The 16172-nt window shown below is 46.4% G+C and overlaps 1 protein-coding gene across 2 annotated transcripts; it reads right to left on the reverse strand.

Annotated features, from left to right (window-relative positions):
* Positions 1-3394: 3394 nt before the first annotated feature.
* LOC100835304 (cysteine-rich receptor-like protein kinase 6) lies at positions 3395-7125 on the reverse strand. 2 transcript variants are annotated; one of them, XM_010239153.3, is made up of 7 exons: positions 6173-7125; positions 5179-5310; positions 4900-5030; positions 4608-4818; positions 4282-4519; positions 4060-4207; positions 3395-3956 (listed from the first exon to the last, which is right to left on the reverse strand). In XM_010239153.3, exons 1-7 carry the CDS (start codon positions 7038-7040, stop codon positions 3618-3620), a joined length of 2067 nt encoding a protein of 688 aa, XP_010237455.1. In that variant the 5' UTR covers positions 7041-7125; the 3' UTR covers positions 3395-3617. The 2 variants fall into 2 exon arrangements, with proteins under 2 accessions (XP_010237455.1, XP_003562979.1); XM_003562931.4 differs by having other exon boundaries at positions 5179-5313; positions 6173-7124.
* Between the last annotated feature and the right edge of the window lie 9047 nt (positions 7126-16172).

Raw genomic sequence — 16172 nt, forward strand, 5'->3', positions numbered from 1 at the left:
TTGAACTTGGGTTTAGGAGCATTGATGTGTCTACTCAATGTCCTTAGTTTAATAGGAACATGGGTGTGTCTACCCCATGTCCAATAGTGATAAAATTCTATTTGATTAAAAGATAGGATTAAACAACTAAGCTTTTATGCAAATTTTCTTGAACCCCACTTTGCCACATTATGCATATACTTGGTAGGTTCTGATATAACTTCTGGTGAATCTTGCCAATACATTCAATGTATTGACCCTACTGGCTGCATCGTTTAATGATGCAGGAAGCTCCGACGACGAGTAAGAGTACGTTCTGCTTGTATTGGTTACAGGCCTATATTCCAACACGCTCTCACCGTGGTGTTGATGTAGCCCTTGTATCTTTCGTTTTCCGTTGCTAAACAGTTATTTTATTTCCAGCTAACCCATGGGGTTATGCGAGTTGTAAGTATTTTTTTTTAATTCTGGATGATGCGTTGTAATATTGAGACCTTTGTTCTATGATATTACATCTTGAAACTGTGTGCGCTAGTGAGTCGATCCAGGGACTAGCACTAAAACACAGAGATCGAACCCGTGTACGGAGGCGGTCGCTTCAACAATGTAGAATGATCAAACGATTCAAAGTTTGGTTGTACAAATGGTGGTTTCATAACCAAATCATTTTATTTTGAGTAAATTTCACAAAACCACACTTTTGGGGGGCAGCTGTGTCGTGGAGCCAAAGTTAACAAAAAACCGTCCGTAAAACCACAATTTTTGAGTTAAGTTGTCTTAGTAAGCCCAAAACCGCTTATCCAAAAGGAACTCGAGGTTTTGGTGCGATCGCTCGGGAATTGAGACTTATGAATTTCACTAAAAGACTCTTGGTGGTTTGGCTCGAATCCTTGCAGGTGGGGCCCACGTGTCGGTCGCCACATTAGCCCCAGCCCAAACCCGACCCATTAGCTACCCAAAATTAGGCACAATCTGATTTGGCTAATTAGTAACTTTCATACTTCTAGGTGTTGTGAGACTGATTAATTGTTTGTTTCTAGATGTATTGGTTTGATTATTTTGCCTTTCTAATGATCAATCGTGCAAATAATATGAAAATACATATCTATTTGAGCCAAAACATTAAGAGTATATTTTGCAAAATCACAGTTTTTGGGGTAGTCGTGTCGCTGAACCACAGTTAACGAAAAACCATTCGCAAAACCACACATTTTGAGTCAAGTTGTCTCAGTCAGCCCGAAACCGGGTGGTTTGGCAGTTTTGCTTGATTTTTTTAACGTGGGGCCCACCTGTTGGACTCCACGTCGGCCCCGAAAACTTGCAGGAGTGAGAAGGGGGCTGGGGGTTTAATCGAAGGCTAACGGGTCAGGTCGGGTTGGGGCCGATGTGGGTCCATCTGTAAGAAATCAAGCAAAATCGTCAAACCACTCGCTTTCGGGCTGACCGAGACAAATTGACTCAAAGTGTGTGGTTCGGCCAACGTTTTTCGTTAACTGTGGTTCTGCGACATGACTGCCACAAAAATTATGGTTTGCGAAATTTACTCAAACATAAAGATAGATGATTAGAATGTTTTTCATGTAATTACACCGGACACCATGCTAGTTAAGAATATGAGCCAAAACACAACGATAGCCCAAGATTTTTTTTCTCGCAATTGTGTCTGACACCATGCTACACCCCTCCATTCCTTTATACAATCCATGTAGATTATTTTTTTCATTTTCTCCCTAATATGGCTCATTTGCTTAGCTTTTTGGCTCCCACATCCGACCAATAACTGGTTATGCACATGTGTTTCTAAACCATGAATGGTCACATTATAATTGTTTTGATACAAGAGGAAAAAAATCTATCTGAGCTATACAAAGGAATGGACGGAGTAGCTAGCAAAGCAAAAGTCTTGCCGTGAGAAGATTTTTTTTCTTTTCTTTGGTGTGAATTTAACAAAGAATTCGGTTTTGACCTATTTCCCGAATATTGGATATTTTTGTTTGACTTAAATTAGTTTTTTGATAGTTTTTTTATATCTTTTTTCGATAAAGAGTTTTTATCCTATGGTATATGAAATGCATCAGTGCATCTGTCTCACGGCAGCCGGGAGGCGACAAAGGCCATGTTTGTTTGGTCTTCTGGTTCAGTTTTTGGTGCTTCTAACTCTCTAAAAAGCATTTCTCCCGTTTACACATGAAGCTGAGAAGCACGTCGGGAGGTATTTTCCTCCAGAAGCTGCCGGAAGCACCTTCGACGTGCTTCTCAGCTTCATGTGTAAACGAAAGAAGTGCTTTTTAGAGGGCTAGAAGCAGCAAAAACTGAAGCAGAAACCCAAACAAACATGTCAAATCTCCCTCAAAGAGTTCTGCAAAAACAAACCTTTTTCCCTTTAGAAGACACCACATCAGCAACCGAGATTCTTTTATTAAAGCAAATCTCATACAGAGGTGGATATTGAAGTTTAAAAGGTTTGTCCCCATACCACCAATCCTCCCAGAAACATGTGTCCCCCTACCTTGCCCAATTAAGAATTTACACAAGCTCAGGAACTGGTCCTTAATGCGCACAACTGCCAAATCCATTTTCCCATCAGAGCCTTATTCATGATCGCAAGATCTAAAATGCCCAAACCACCCATCTCTTTCAATTGGCATACCTTTTTCCAGGCAACTAAATGGTATTTTTTTTATCTTTTCATCACCCAGTCACAGCATGCGGGCTCTGTAGTAGTCAATTATTTTTCTGACCCCAACTAGGAGTTCATAGAAAGAGATCATGTACAAGGGAATACTACTAACGCAGGAGTTGATGAAAACATTCCTCCCTCCTATTGAGATTAACTTCCCCTGCCAACAACTCATTCTATTTTCAATTTTATTCTCCACCCTCTTCCAATGCTTATTCCTTATCCTAACTGCATCAACAGGTATCCCCAGATAGGTAAGTGGCAGCTCACCCCTCTTACAGGTAAGAATACTGCTGAAAAGATGTTCTCTGTTAATAGCCTCCCCAAAGCAGTACAAATCACTTTTATGAAAATTTATTTTGAGGCCTGACATTTGTTCGAAAGCACTCAAAACAAATTCAGATTCTTAGCACTATCTAGGCCATCTTGCATCAAAAAGATAGTATCATCAGCGTACTGCAATATATTAAACACCCCCCCCCCCCCCCCTCCTCCACTAATTCACAAGCAACTCTTTTAATGAAGCCAACTTTACTAGCATTGCAAAGAAGCATTGCCAATGCATCACCTCACCCCCGCCCCTCATAATTTCCATCATCCAGTCACACCATTGGTCAGGGAATCCTTTCATTTGTAGCATTTGGTATACAAAAGATCATTTAATTTTGTCGTAGGCTTTTTCATAATCTACCTTAAATAAGATTGCAGATTTCTTTTTTTTTGTGAATATGATTCTTATTGTACGATATTGCATTATAAATGTTTAGTAACCCAATAAATAGACAATCCAGATACAACCAACTAGGCAACAACTATTGTAATCTGCCATTGAAATCATAAAATATCTACCAAAGGGGATGAGTAAATAAATACACATGAAGTAGGGTCTTTCCCTACATCAAACCTCATTATTTTTTGCAAAATGGTACACACAAAGGACTCCACAATAATCTGGGGCTTATCTCGGCTCAAGTTCAGTAATAGAAACTTCGTTTGGTGACATAGGTGACCTGCTGGTGGACTGCGAAACTCCTCGGTATGGCTCCGAGTGTATGTCTGAGTCTTTGGTACCCCACTTTTGGATGCAGAATGCTGGCCTAGATGGAGCTTGGAGAGAGACGGTGCTGCTGCTCAGCATGACATTCACCACCGACATCATCGGTCTATCTGCTGGGTCCTCTTGAACACAAAGAAGTCCAACGTGAATGCACTTCAGGATCTGGTCTCCAGGAGAATGGTTAGTCATGGATGAATCCATGATCTCTAGAATTGTTCCCAGTGTCCAGTGCTCCCATACCTGGATTAAGTAGGTTTATTGTTCCAACATTATTATTTATTATTATTATTACAAGACGTAACTTTGGGTGATAACCAAAGTTTCTAATAGCAAGAGTACTCACCAAACTTAAGAGGTCAACAGATTGCTCTGACTCAGAGCCACTGTTTCTTCTTCCTGTGACAATTTCTAGTATCAACACACCAAAGCTAAAAACATCTGACTTGATGGAGTAATTCCCACGCATAGCGTACTCTGGGGCCATGTATCCACTGCAATAAAAACATTATATTACAGAGAGGCACACTACCACATATCTTATAAGGGCAATGTCTTTAGAACTTACTAGGTTCCGACGACACGGTTCGTGACATCTTGTGATTGATCACTTCCGAATAGCCTTGCTAACCCAAAATCTGAAATCTTAGGATTAAATTCATTGTCTAACAGAACATTGCTTGCTTTAAGGTCCCGATGAATTATTTTGAGCTGAGAATCTTCATGGAGATATTGTAAGCCTCGAGCAATCCCATTGATAATCCTAAATCTTTTCCCCCAATCTAGCTGACTGCTTCTTTCAGAATCTGTCACACAGAAGGAAAAAAGTAGTCAGCACTGTACACAATAAATTTCAGTTGTTTCACTGTTGCAAATGGGGATGAGTTACTCTACCAAAAAGAATGGTGTCGATGCTTTTGTTGGGCATGTATTCATACACAAGTAATTTTTCATGTTCTTCCAAGCAAACACCCACAAGTCTCACTAAATTCTTGTGTTGAAGCTTAGCAACCAAGACAAGCTCATTTTTCAGCTCCTCTATTCCTTGTCGAGAACTTTGTGAGAGTCTTTTAACTGCTATTTCCTCATCGCCAGCAAGGATTCCCTGTAAAAATGATGATATTTAATCACCTGAAATTTAAAAAGCAGAGACTAGACGGATACAGTGGAATGATATAATTACCACCTTATAAACCGCACCAAACCCTCCTTCACCAAGTTTATTGCTTTCGTCAAAGTTATCTGTTGCGACTCGTAGAGTTGCTAGATCAAGAATGAGTGAATCGATAGTTTGTATGTCCTCTGGATTGGTTGAATCTATCATAAGAGAAAATACATTCAAAATGGCGCAAGGCATTACTGTAATTCCAGTTTTCATGTGAGAATGATGTCACTCCCGGACAAAAACTTAGGTACATCTTTATAGAACGTTAAAAAGAATACCATTTTGTCTGAAAAGACTTACAAGGTAGTGATTGCTTTCGTGCCGGTTTCCTCTTCCTCCTCCACAGACAAAGACAAAATATTACAGCAGCCAAAATTGCAGCGACTATAGGCAGTGCGATTGCTAAAATCCTGCCAGTACTGTTTGTTGTTCCTGCTGTAAATGAAAGGCAAGAATTTTTATAATACAGATTGAAGAACGTTTTACAAAATTCCAAAGAAGATGATGCATCTGCCTTGTTGACTTGTATTGTAACCCAACTTTTACTTGATGAAGCTCTCAACATTTTTGATGTTTATAGTGTGCAAACCTTTATATCTTTCTGCTTTGAATTAATACATGGACAGGAGTGATTCTTAGGACAAAAGCCTATGTGGAACGACAAGTAAAAAGGAAAAATGTGCAATTATGTAACCGGAAAGAAAAAAGAAACCTGATGAGAATAAGTCAATAAGATACTTGTTTCAAGAATGTATTCCTACTTAGATGAAATCATGGAAGAACGCTCTAAATTCCAAAATGCACCCTTAGAGTTCATAGCTATTCTGCCAGAATGCACAACTGACCAGGTCGTCAGGACTCCTATAAGAGACTTCCCTGTTCTCCAGTCAATCAACTGATAGGTACGGGACTGCAGAGAAGTCACTAATAAACAAAAAGGAGAAAGTCATGTGCTTCTTGAAAATGATATCTGACTCTTCGTTGTTTGCTAGTTTTCCCACTATTTTTTATGTCGACTGTCGTACAAATCAAGTGCTTCAGAGTTCCTTCTTGATACAAATGAAAGATGCAATAGAAAAAAGAAACACCAGATGTTAATATGAATTGAAATCGAATCAAATTGGGCAAACTGTTAGAATTATGTGGTGTAAATGGACTCAATGCAGTCCACCTTGAGTTTCTTCAGAGATCGGACCTCACTATTTTCTCCCCGAATTGCTCAACTACTTCAGGTTTAAAGAATGACCAGTGCACGAGAAGAGCAAATAAGCTGAAGTTATTTCTCCAGGCTCACCTCCTCCGGCCACCGGTAGCGTTGGATTCCCCGGCGCTGGCTCTGGAGCTGCCCCCAAGGAAGGCGCCGGGAGCTGTAGCAGCGAAGGACCGGTGAAGAATGGATACTGCTCGTACCTGTAGTTGCACTGAATTCCAAGAATCCTACCGCCCTGCTTCCCGCTCATGTATTGGAGTATGTACGGGATGATATTTGCGAGGCAGCTCCGGCAATCGTTGGATGCCATGTCAGGCCTGCACTGCGCCAGCCCGTAAATCTTTGGTTTTCCCTTGTCGACCGTCTCGAATCCCTCCTCTCCTGTGGCGAACCGCTTGGAGGAGTTCCTGGCCGCGTAATCCGCGGTGGCGTTCATGAGCACGCCCACAGCATCGTTAAACACCTTCACCGGCGCGGTCACGTTCTGTGTGTTCGTCAGGATGAGGGGGTTGCCGTTGTCGCCGCCGGTAGAGGAGAGGAAATTCTGGTTGGAAAAGCGGAGGAAGCAGGGGTCGTAATAGACGGTGGCGTCCTTGTCGTAGGCGCAGAGCTGCTGCGCGTCCTGGAAGGCAGTGGCGACGCAGTCGCCGCAGGCGGAGGCGTTGGTGTCGCCGCGGCAGAGAGCGAGCGCGTAGACGATGTCCGGCAGGGTCCCTACGCTTTCGGTCGCGAAGAGCGTCCGCGACGAGGAGGTGTTCTTGGGTAGGGTGGTGGAGAGGAGCCGGATGTTGGCCTGGTAGGTGCTGTTCAAGGTGTAGTTGCTGCTCCCGCCGCAGGACTTCCATGGCGTTTGGGCGGAGGCTAGCGGCGCTAGGAGGAAGGCGATGAGTAGGGCCGCGGCGGGGGCGAGGAAGGAGGAGGGGAGGTGGCGGCGCTGGTAGGGCGAGGCCATTGGAATTGGGAGGGGCCGAGCCGTAGTCTGTAGACCGGCGGAGGTCTGGAGGAGAAGTGGAGAACCCCGAGAGACGATGAAATAAGGCGAAGAAGATCGAGTCGGAGGACGAGGGGGTGCCGGGTGATGCCGGGTGATGGGGCCCTGTGAGTTTGACTTGACTAGATTAGCAGTCTTGACAGTGGGGCCGTCTCTAAATGCGCGCGGGGCTCACACACATGTTCGTGTTGGGTCAACACAGGCCTGTCTGTCGGCCTTGATGGCTTGATAGGCTTGTGTCGACCGTCGCCGTGACCGTGAGGGTAGATGCACCGACGCATGCCAGAAGGCTTTATTCCTGCGTGGAGTTTGCTACGCTTGGTATTGCTCTATCAAAATTTTCTTTGCTTAATTCTTTTCAACGCGGTCTGAAGACTTCCAAAAATAATGAAGTCCAGTAATATTGTCCAATTAGTCATGGAAAAAAATCGACCCAAACCAAATTCTTTAAGTTTGACGCCATAGAAAAGAAACCAATTCTTCTATTTTGCGGGCCATATGGGGGACGCCGGTGCAAAAGAAAATTTGGGGGTCTGGCACGTCCTAACCGGGCCCCGCTACTAAATTCGAAACAAATTTAATTTTGGTATATTTCATTAAATTAGGTGACATGTCATAAAGTTTAGCGACATATTCAAACTTGCAATAATTTAGATAATTAAAATTAAAAAAGACAAAAAAACTAGTCGTCTAGGCGGTTGATCCAGGACGCGCCGGAGTCGCCGTTGTCGTCGTTGTCGAAGTTGAAGCCGTTGCCGTTGTCATCGGAGTCGAGGACGATAACGCCCTGCTCCTGCTTCACCGGCGCCAGGGCCGGCTTCTTCTTCGCCGCCTCCTCGGCCCGCCACGCCTGGACTTCGTCCTCGGTGGCCGTGTAGCCGAGGAGGCGGAGCCGGCATTGTTCCTCGTCGCTGGCGTGCTCGGTGGCACATTGACCCGGAAATTCCTCCGGGTCATCGTCGCCGCGGTACTGCATGGCGGCGCTCTCGTACTCCGCCGGAGGCGTCCACTCCGGCTTCAGCCGGACGACGTGGAGTTGGCCGCGCGGCGGCAATGCAGCTTGCCGTGCTCCGGAGGCGGCGAGCGGAAGGGTGCGCGCCGCCGAGGAAGAAAAGGAGGAGCCGGAGCCACCGCCAAGGTAGTGGTGGCGTCCGGCCGGTGGTGGAGGTGGGGGAGCGCCGCCGTCGAGCCTCGGCTCGTTGCCGACGGCGATGTGCGCCAAGATGGTCTAGAGGGACCGCCCCAGCTGCTGCCAGAAGGTGCGCCGGCGCGCGATATTGTTCCGCACTGTCGGATGCGACATATCGCGGACGGCGCGCTGGTGCTCCTCCTCGAAGAAGCCAGCCCAGGCGCTGCCGGTGTGGCGGTCCCACTCCGGCATCACCTGCTGCTGCGGCGTCAGCACACCGTAGTAGTGGACGACGATGCGTTCCTAGCGACGAGGACCCACCGGCGAGGCTCAACTGCCAGTTGTGGGGGAGGCGGCAGTCTGGCGGCACGGGGTAGCCGACACACGCCATCGCCTCGGCCTCATCGAGGCAGAGTCAGCGACGGTCTTGCTAGTTACCGGCCATGACATCGAGGAGCAGAATGGGGTGAGAGGAGGTCGAGGGGGCAGGTCAGCGAGGGAGGAGAAGGGCGAGCAGGAGAATGGCGAGCTCTCCGGACGGCGTTGCCTTTTATAGGCGCCGAAGCTAAACCGCGGGGAGTGTGAACGTAGCGAGAACGGCGTTGAGAATACACGGGGGCGCACCGCGTGGAAGCCGACGAGGATGGGCGGTGGTTTGACCCGGCACCGCCATAACTCGCTTGGGAAGCTGAGGCGAAGCCGGTGAGGGCAAGTAATGCCGAAGCCGGTGAGGGCGATAAATGGCGATGACAAGGTGGGCCCGCGCCATAAAACGCTTTGCCGGCGCCCCCGCTCGCCTCCTCGTGGGTTGGGTTCGGCCTGGGGGGCGCCGGATAAAATTGAGAATAAAGGGCTGGACTGGGTGGGTTTTTAGGTGCCGGCGCTGCCATTTGGCGTTTGGGGGGGCGGCTGGAGATGCTCTAAGTATGATAATGTTGGCCTCCCTCCCTCCTTTCTCTTTTAGCTTGCCTGTAATTTTCTACTCCTGTTCTCCGTTTTGAACATTCCAACTCTTTTAATGGAATCGCGTCGTATTCGTCAAAAAAGGAAGTTGCAGGAATCGGCCACGACCTGGAAAGCAAATCTAATCTGAATCTTTTGTCTCTTCTCAAAAAACGAATATGTAATATCTCTCCCCGCCATCAAGGCCATGGCTCTTCTCCTCCTTCGTCTGCCACTCTGGCGGCAAGAGGGGTGGGGAAATCTTATTTGCCTTGCAACGCAATAGACAGGTCTCTTAGAGTTATGATTTAGTTCCTCGGCAACGACATTATGGTGAATATAGCGTCTGCCGCAGGTATAGGAATAGGATTTCCCTAACTCCTGATTGATCTACCTCATCGGTGCGTAGAGAAGGACGGCGGATAGTCCAGTCGCTGCTCTTCTAGAGTAGTGAATTGTCTTTGTGTTTTGTGGATGGCCTTCGTGCCTTGTGCTTCTCCTCCGATTGGCGATGTTTTGCTAACTTTGGCTTCATCGCCGAGTTAGTGAGGTTAGATCTTTTCGGATCTGTCTCGCTTGATCCGGGTGGTCATGCAATCTTCTTTGTCACCTTCTCCGAGGCGGCGGTCCGATTCTCATATCATCGTTATGGCTACCAACAACTTCCTTGTTGCTACGTCAACATTTTCCTGGCTCCGATGTGGTTCAGAGGTCCAAAGGCAGCATTGAATGTCGCTCACGGCGTCGCCGGTGATTGAAGGGGGGAAAACGTCGTCGGTTTTCTTGAAAAACGTGTGTTAATTTTTTTTATGTAAAGATAGTCATGTTATCTGAAAGGGAAACCTTGCCCCTGTATGGGTTTTGATGAATGATGACAGCATGGTTGAGGAACTAATGAGTTACACTGAGTGTTTCAGGTTTTAGTTCCTCAGAAGAGTTGGTTTAACCAGCATCGACGACCCCTTAAAATTGAAGTACAGGTACCGGCGTGAAGTATGAAGAACTCAGTGAAGAACGGTGAAGAACGTCAAGTATAGCATTCTTCATAGGTCTTTCTGTAGCTTTTTCTCACTTGAGTATAGGAACGCCGTACTATTAAGGGGGGTTTGAAGTGTGGAGCTGGTTTAGGTGAAACCTTATTCTTCATGTTCAGCTTAGGCGAAAACCATTATGTGTGTGTTTTTCGTCGGAGTGAAGAATGAAGCATTTCAGGCTTCTCAGAAACTTCCGCGTGAAGTCTTCACTCTGAGTTCAAATGTGTTTGAAATTCTGTCGCTTTCGTGCTTGACTACCTAATCTAACCGTTGTGAGACGAAGTGATAAAGTGTGAGCTGGAGGCTCAAAGTTCACTTTATCCAATGGGTCACAACGGCTAGATCAGCCGTGGCCAAGGCTATATAAGACGACCCACCCTGAAGGAATTCGGTGGTGATCCCGAGTGAGTTGTTTTGAAGAACACCTGATAAAATCCTTAGAGCTGAACTGAGCGTGAAGAATGGGATCCCCTCTCTAGCCGAGCACTTGAAGCTTGTTACTCTTGGTGATTTGCATCACCTAGACGGCTAGGAGTCAGTGTTGAAGAGCAATCGAAGATTGTGATTTGCCATCAACCAGTCTGTGAAGGTCCGAAGATCACCTCAAGATCTACCACGAGTAACTGGGCGAGACTTCGGTCTTAGCTCAGAAGGATTGGGTGGACTTGTGTGTCCGCGAGTCTTGTGTGACTCAGCCGCCTCAACGGAGATGTAGGATTGTGCCAACAATCTGAACTTCGGAAACAAATCCCTGTGTCTTCAGTCTTGGTGATTTCGTTCCTCAACTTTTACTCTCTAAAGTATTTACTGATTCATTGTGTTGTCCTCATTGCTGCTGCTAAATCTATTCATCTTTCTTCTTTCCACTGCAACTCTAAAATTGGTGTAATTTAAATCGTTGAAGTACTGTGACTGTTTTCAGTCTTCAGTCTTCATTTTGAAGAAAGAATTAAAACTGGTCACATTCACTCCCCCTCTGTGACATACTCGATCTTTCATTATCGCAGAAGAAAAAACAATGCTCTCTTGTTATTTTGAGGCGCCCAATTATTCTAAGAGAAATACTTTGTCGATTGACCTGAACTCATGACACATTCCTTGAGATATTGTGCTTAGATGTTATTTTCTTCAGTAGGTTTGACCCTCGAGACAATATCTCTCACCTCATTAATTGGGCTTTTACAGTTTTGTTATAGACTCTCGTTTTGTTCTCAAGCCCACTCACGTTGCCACAATTTAATCTACGTTAAAGGCAACTGAAATTTGAATAAGTAATTTTTGTAAATTTCAAATGTTTTGCACATAGACTGAGAACGTTTAATTTTTGTGCATGTTGGGTGCTACGAAATTTTCGGGAAAGAAGTTTTGTGGATTCTACTAAAATAAAACTATTAAAATCTACTAAGGTCACCCGTCGTGAAACCATTGCATCTTGGGCCATCCGAACTTTGCATCCGAACTTCCGAAGGCTAAACAATTACTCATCCGATTCTCAAAAAAAAACATTTACTCATCCGGTTGTTCTGGCCCAGTTCAACAGAAACACAGAAATGAGGCGACGAGCGGCCTGAGCAGCAGCCCCCCTGGCAGCGTGGCCCCTCCCCCTCCCCCGCCGATCATGCAGCCTGCCCCGAAGTACGTCATAATTCTAGCGATTTGTTTTAGTTTGCGCTCAGTAATGTTTAGTAACGTTTCTGGATTTGTGTTTGATTTTGTAATATGGCATGATTCATTATCAGATTTGGTAGATTTTACGCTTATTTATGGAGTGTTCGATGTAGCATCTGAAAACTTTTAGACGGAGTATAATGTTCAGAAAATGCACTCAAAATCCAGATACTTCAGAAATTAGCTAGACAAATCCTTGAATTTCTGAATATACAATTGCTAGCGGTTAGTCACGCATTTGAAAAAATATCCTTGCAGACGAACGTTCTGCTTGAGTTCACTGCTTTAGAGCTGAGCAGAATGCACATTTCCCCCGAGCTGGAGTTACACGCATATCCGGTGGTACGGACAACAAATCATTAGTCAGTTAAATAACAACTGAAGTGGATAACTGCGAATTTGTAGGCAATTTTCCAACAATTCAAAAACCTTATTATAGGCAATTTCATGACTTAACTATGGGTTTAGCCGATTCATTGAAGCCGGATAAATTTTCCGGGATGTACTTCAAGAGATGGCAATTAAAAGGCCTGCTCTGGTTGCAGACTCTGAAAGTATCCTGGGTGACAGACGGCAAACCAGAGGAAGATTTATCTGAGGAAGTTCAGAAAAATTTCCAGTAGGCGTTAAAGCCATATGAGGAGTTCTTGGCCTGCATGGCTGCGAGGCGGTGGAGGCTCGCAAGGTCACATCGCAAGATGGCCGCACGCAGGGGCGAAGGTAGGAAAAAAATATAGGGAGGGCCAGAATAGAAGGGATAATTTATTAGGGGGGCCAAAGCATAAAAATATGAAGCTTACATGATTAAATTGCAATGATTATACAGGGGCTTAACTAGAAATTGCAATTCTTGGGGGGGGGGGGGGGGGCAAGGCCCAGGTTGGCCTGGGATGTCCCTCCACCACTGGCCGCACGTTGATCACAGCAATGCAATGCCGATGATGAACATGCTGAAAGATCGGTATGGTCGAATAGAGGGGTGAATAGGCGACTAACAAATTTTACTTTTTCCTTTTCTTTTCTAGAAAGATACAAACACTTAATTTAGGGTTTACTAGATTCTCTAAAGGTAATGCAACTGTCGCACCAGTGGCCCACGGGGTTCCATTGATGCTGGACGCGTGGGTCGCAACGGCTGAGATCCCGCAAGGTCGGCTTCCCGCGAAGGGCGAACCCGGGAAGCTTCCCCCCGCAAGGTCAGCTAACAGGCCTTACGAGAAGACACTCACTGGAAGGACCATCACACCGGAGGTTGATAGTTCTGACACCATTGACAACGTCAAAGCCGACATCCAGAGTAGGAAGAATATCCTCCTGCAACGGCAGCCCGGGAAGCGTCGTCCTGGCAAGGTCAAGACGTGCTGCCCCCGCAACGTCCCTGGCACAAGTGCTGGAGCGCCCCCCGGCAACGCGTGCCCGGGCCTACAGGTGGGGTCAGCGGAATAGTGAAGACAGAGCATTAAATGCTCTGACAGAGGCTATAGCGGCGAGTCTAGTCTTGCACGGCAAGGCTACGATGGTTACCCTATGGATCATTTTATTCACCGTGAGCAATGACCTGGGCATTGCATGAAGCCCAGCACGGATCAACAGTGGAGTACTAATTGTTGCATTGATACGCGTTTAGCTAACGTGTCGCGTTGTAAACAAAGGCACATGTGGTGTCCCCTTGGCTATAAAAGGAGGACCAATGCCACCGGTAAAAGGGTTCATCATCCGACCAAGTAAACAGATCCCTAGAGAGACAAGTAGCTAAGCCCGGGAACTCCCCGACAACCTGTAATCCTCGTACAAATTGAATGCAAAGCCAAAATCAGGACGTAGGGTGTTACACCTCAGGGTGGCCTGAACCTTGGTAAAATCTACTTTCCAACACATCGTGTCTTTGGCCACGCCGGTGATCGCCGGAGCGATCCCTTTCGCCCTCCACCAAACCAAAAAGGGGGTGTCCAGCATCCCCGATGCCAGAGTTTCGGGCTCCGACAACAATCCTAGTATGAAGTGCAATAGCCAAAGCAACAAGATAACAAGTAAGCTTACAAGAATGTAAAAGGTAAGAATGGATACCACAAGGAAGACGAAGATTTGACCGGAGTTCCACCTTTTGGGGTAGGTGTATGTTTCCGTTTGGAGGAGTGCTCTTCCACAAAGGTACAGGCGCCACAAAGGCTCATTCTATTCTCCTCTCACAACACCACAAAGGCGAGGTGGGCTCCACTAATGGCTTCCTTGAGGGCAAAGTCCGGACCCTTACAAACTTGACCGGGGCTTGCTCCACAACTTAATTGGAGGCTCCAAATCCGATCCCCGAGCTCCTCAACACCATGGGAGAGCTCAAGGCAACTGCTTCCTTCTGGGGTTCCCAACGACCCAAGAGAAATAAAATTCACAAAGCAAACAAGGGGAATCAAATTTTTGACTTGGTGAAACCCTAGATCTCGATCTTCTGCTCCAAATCTCAAAGTATTGGCTTGGGGGATCAAATATGGAGAGAGATCGAGGGAAATGAAGTTCTTGTGTTCTTGAGGAGAGAGATGGGTTGTTCTTGGCTAAAGCTTGGGCAAAAGACCCGTTGGGGACGAAGGGGTATTTATATGTGGTTCCCAAAATCGAGCCGTTATGCACTGCGCAGACACAGGCCGGAACTTCCGGCATATTCCTCCGATCCTAACAGAGAGCGACTGGAAGTCGTGGCGGAAGTTCCGGCCGGACTGTAGTCAGAACACAACATGGCGAATTTTGTTCCTTCTCTCTCACCTTTTGCGGTAGGCTTTTTAGTGGGTGCAATTTGTGTAGTTGTGTACGTGAAATTGATTCACTCATTACCTTCCCTTGTGGATTCCCTCTTAATAGTACGGATGTCCTACGACTCAAATCAAATCAAAAGCCGTTAACACCGCTACGCTTCTTAGCATCTTGAGGGTCCACTTCGTTGTCTTGTGCCAACTTCTTTATAAAATCTGAAATACTTGACACATGATTAGACACACAGCATGTTGTCATCGTCACCAAAACCAGTTAGGAGAGAAATGCCCTTTCACATGCTAGCTTTGCTGATGGCTCTGATATTGAATAAGATCGGTTGGCTAATCCTGGCGCTGCAAACAATGTCAAAATAAGTTCACTAGTAGCAACACGAGAATTCGCCAATATTTCTTTGGTGCTGGTCCTAGTAAGAAGGCACAAATCTCATTTTGTCTTAACAAGTAATCGTCAGAAGTATATGAAAAGTGTTGAGTTTGTGTCGAATAATAATTGTACTAGGTAGGTTATGTGGACTTGGTGTTGTAATTGTGGTATAGGGTGGAGTCCTTGTCAGACTCCAGGTACCCGGATCCTATATAATCAGGGGACAACCACACGATATAACCATGACAACATAATAGCAATAGGCTCGCAGGGGGAGCCGGCGCCCAGGGTGGCCAGTGTTGCGGTATTATGGGGGGAGGAGCGCTCGTAGTCATGCCCCGGGGATGTAGGCTTTGGCCGAATCTCGTTAACAAATATCGTGCCTCGGTGTCATCCTTGATCGTGCATCTGCCGGATTTTGTAACAAGTGGTATCAGAGCAAGGTGGAGGGATGCGGAAGATCTTGACGGAGGTGCGAGGATCATGCTTGACGAGCGCCGTGGAACGTCCAATGCGGTACAAGGTGGAGCATGGCGGCGATCGGAATTCCGATCGGTGGAGTCGGACACTTCAGGCAGGCGGCCTGAACCGTTCGATGGGCTGCAGTTGGCAAGTATCGACCAGGCATGGTGATCGGGCCGACACGGTGGCCGGAAAGACGTCGCAGCCCGGACGACGGCTTCGGCTCGCGATCAGACCGGCGACCAGATGCAGGGCGACCGGATAAATCGGAGCGGGATGCATCACGGTGTAGCGGTGGATCGGTGTAGCAGAAGGCGACATTGTGACACGATTAACGAGTTGTGTTAACAGTCTAGGTGGCAAGGTGCGACACGGGTTTGTGCATAGAATTTGCGAGGCCGTGGTGGATGGATTATGAACTGGTGTCGGACGCAGTGCAGCAGACGAGAAGAAAAAACATGCAAGGCAATGCTATCACGTAGGAGCCAGGTTTCCATGTTGATTTCTGAAAAGGAGTAGTGCTGTTGTTTTCCACGCAAAGAAAGAAGTGCTAGTAGCCTAGTGCTAGCCGGATTCAACGAAAAAGAAAAGCAAAGGAAGCAAGTGCTCTGGTCGGATTCAACTAGAAGAAGGAAAGGGCCTTGCAGCACATGGGATGGGACAGCTAGTCAGAGAGCTGTCGGTTTCATCAAAAAAAAAGAAAAAAAAAGGTGGTGCGTTGCATGAGCG

This window comes from Brachypodium distachyon, chromosome 1, assembly GCF_000005505.3.
Source record: "Brachypodium distachyon strain Bd21 chromosome 1, Brachypodium_distachyon_v3.0, whole genome shotgun sequence".
Lineage (NCBI taxonomy): Eukaryota > Viridiplantae > Streptophyta > Magnoliopsida > Poales > Poaceae > Brachypodium > Brachypodium distachyon.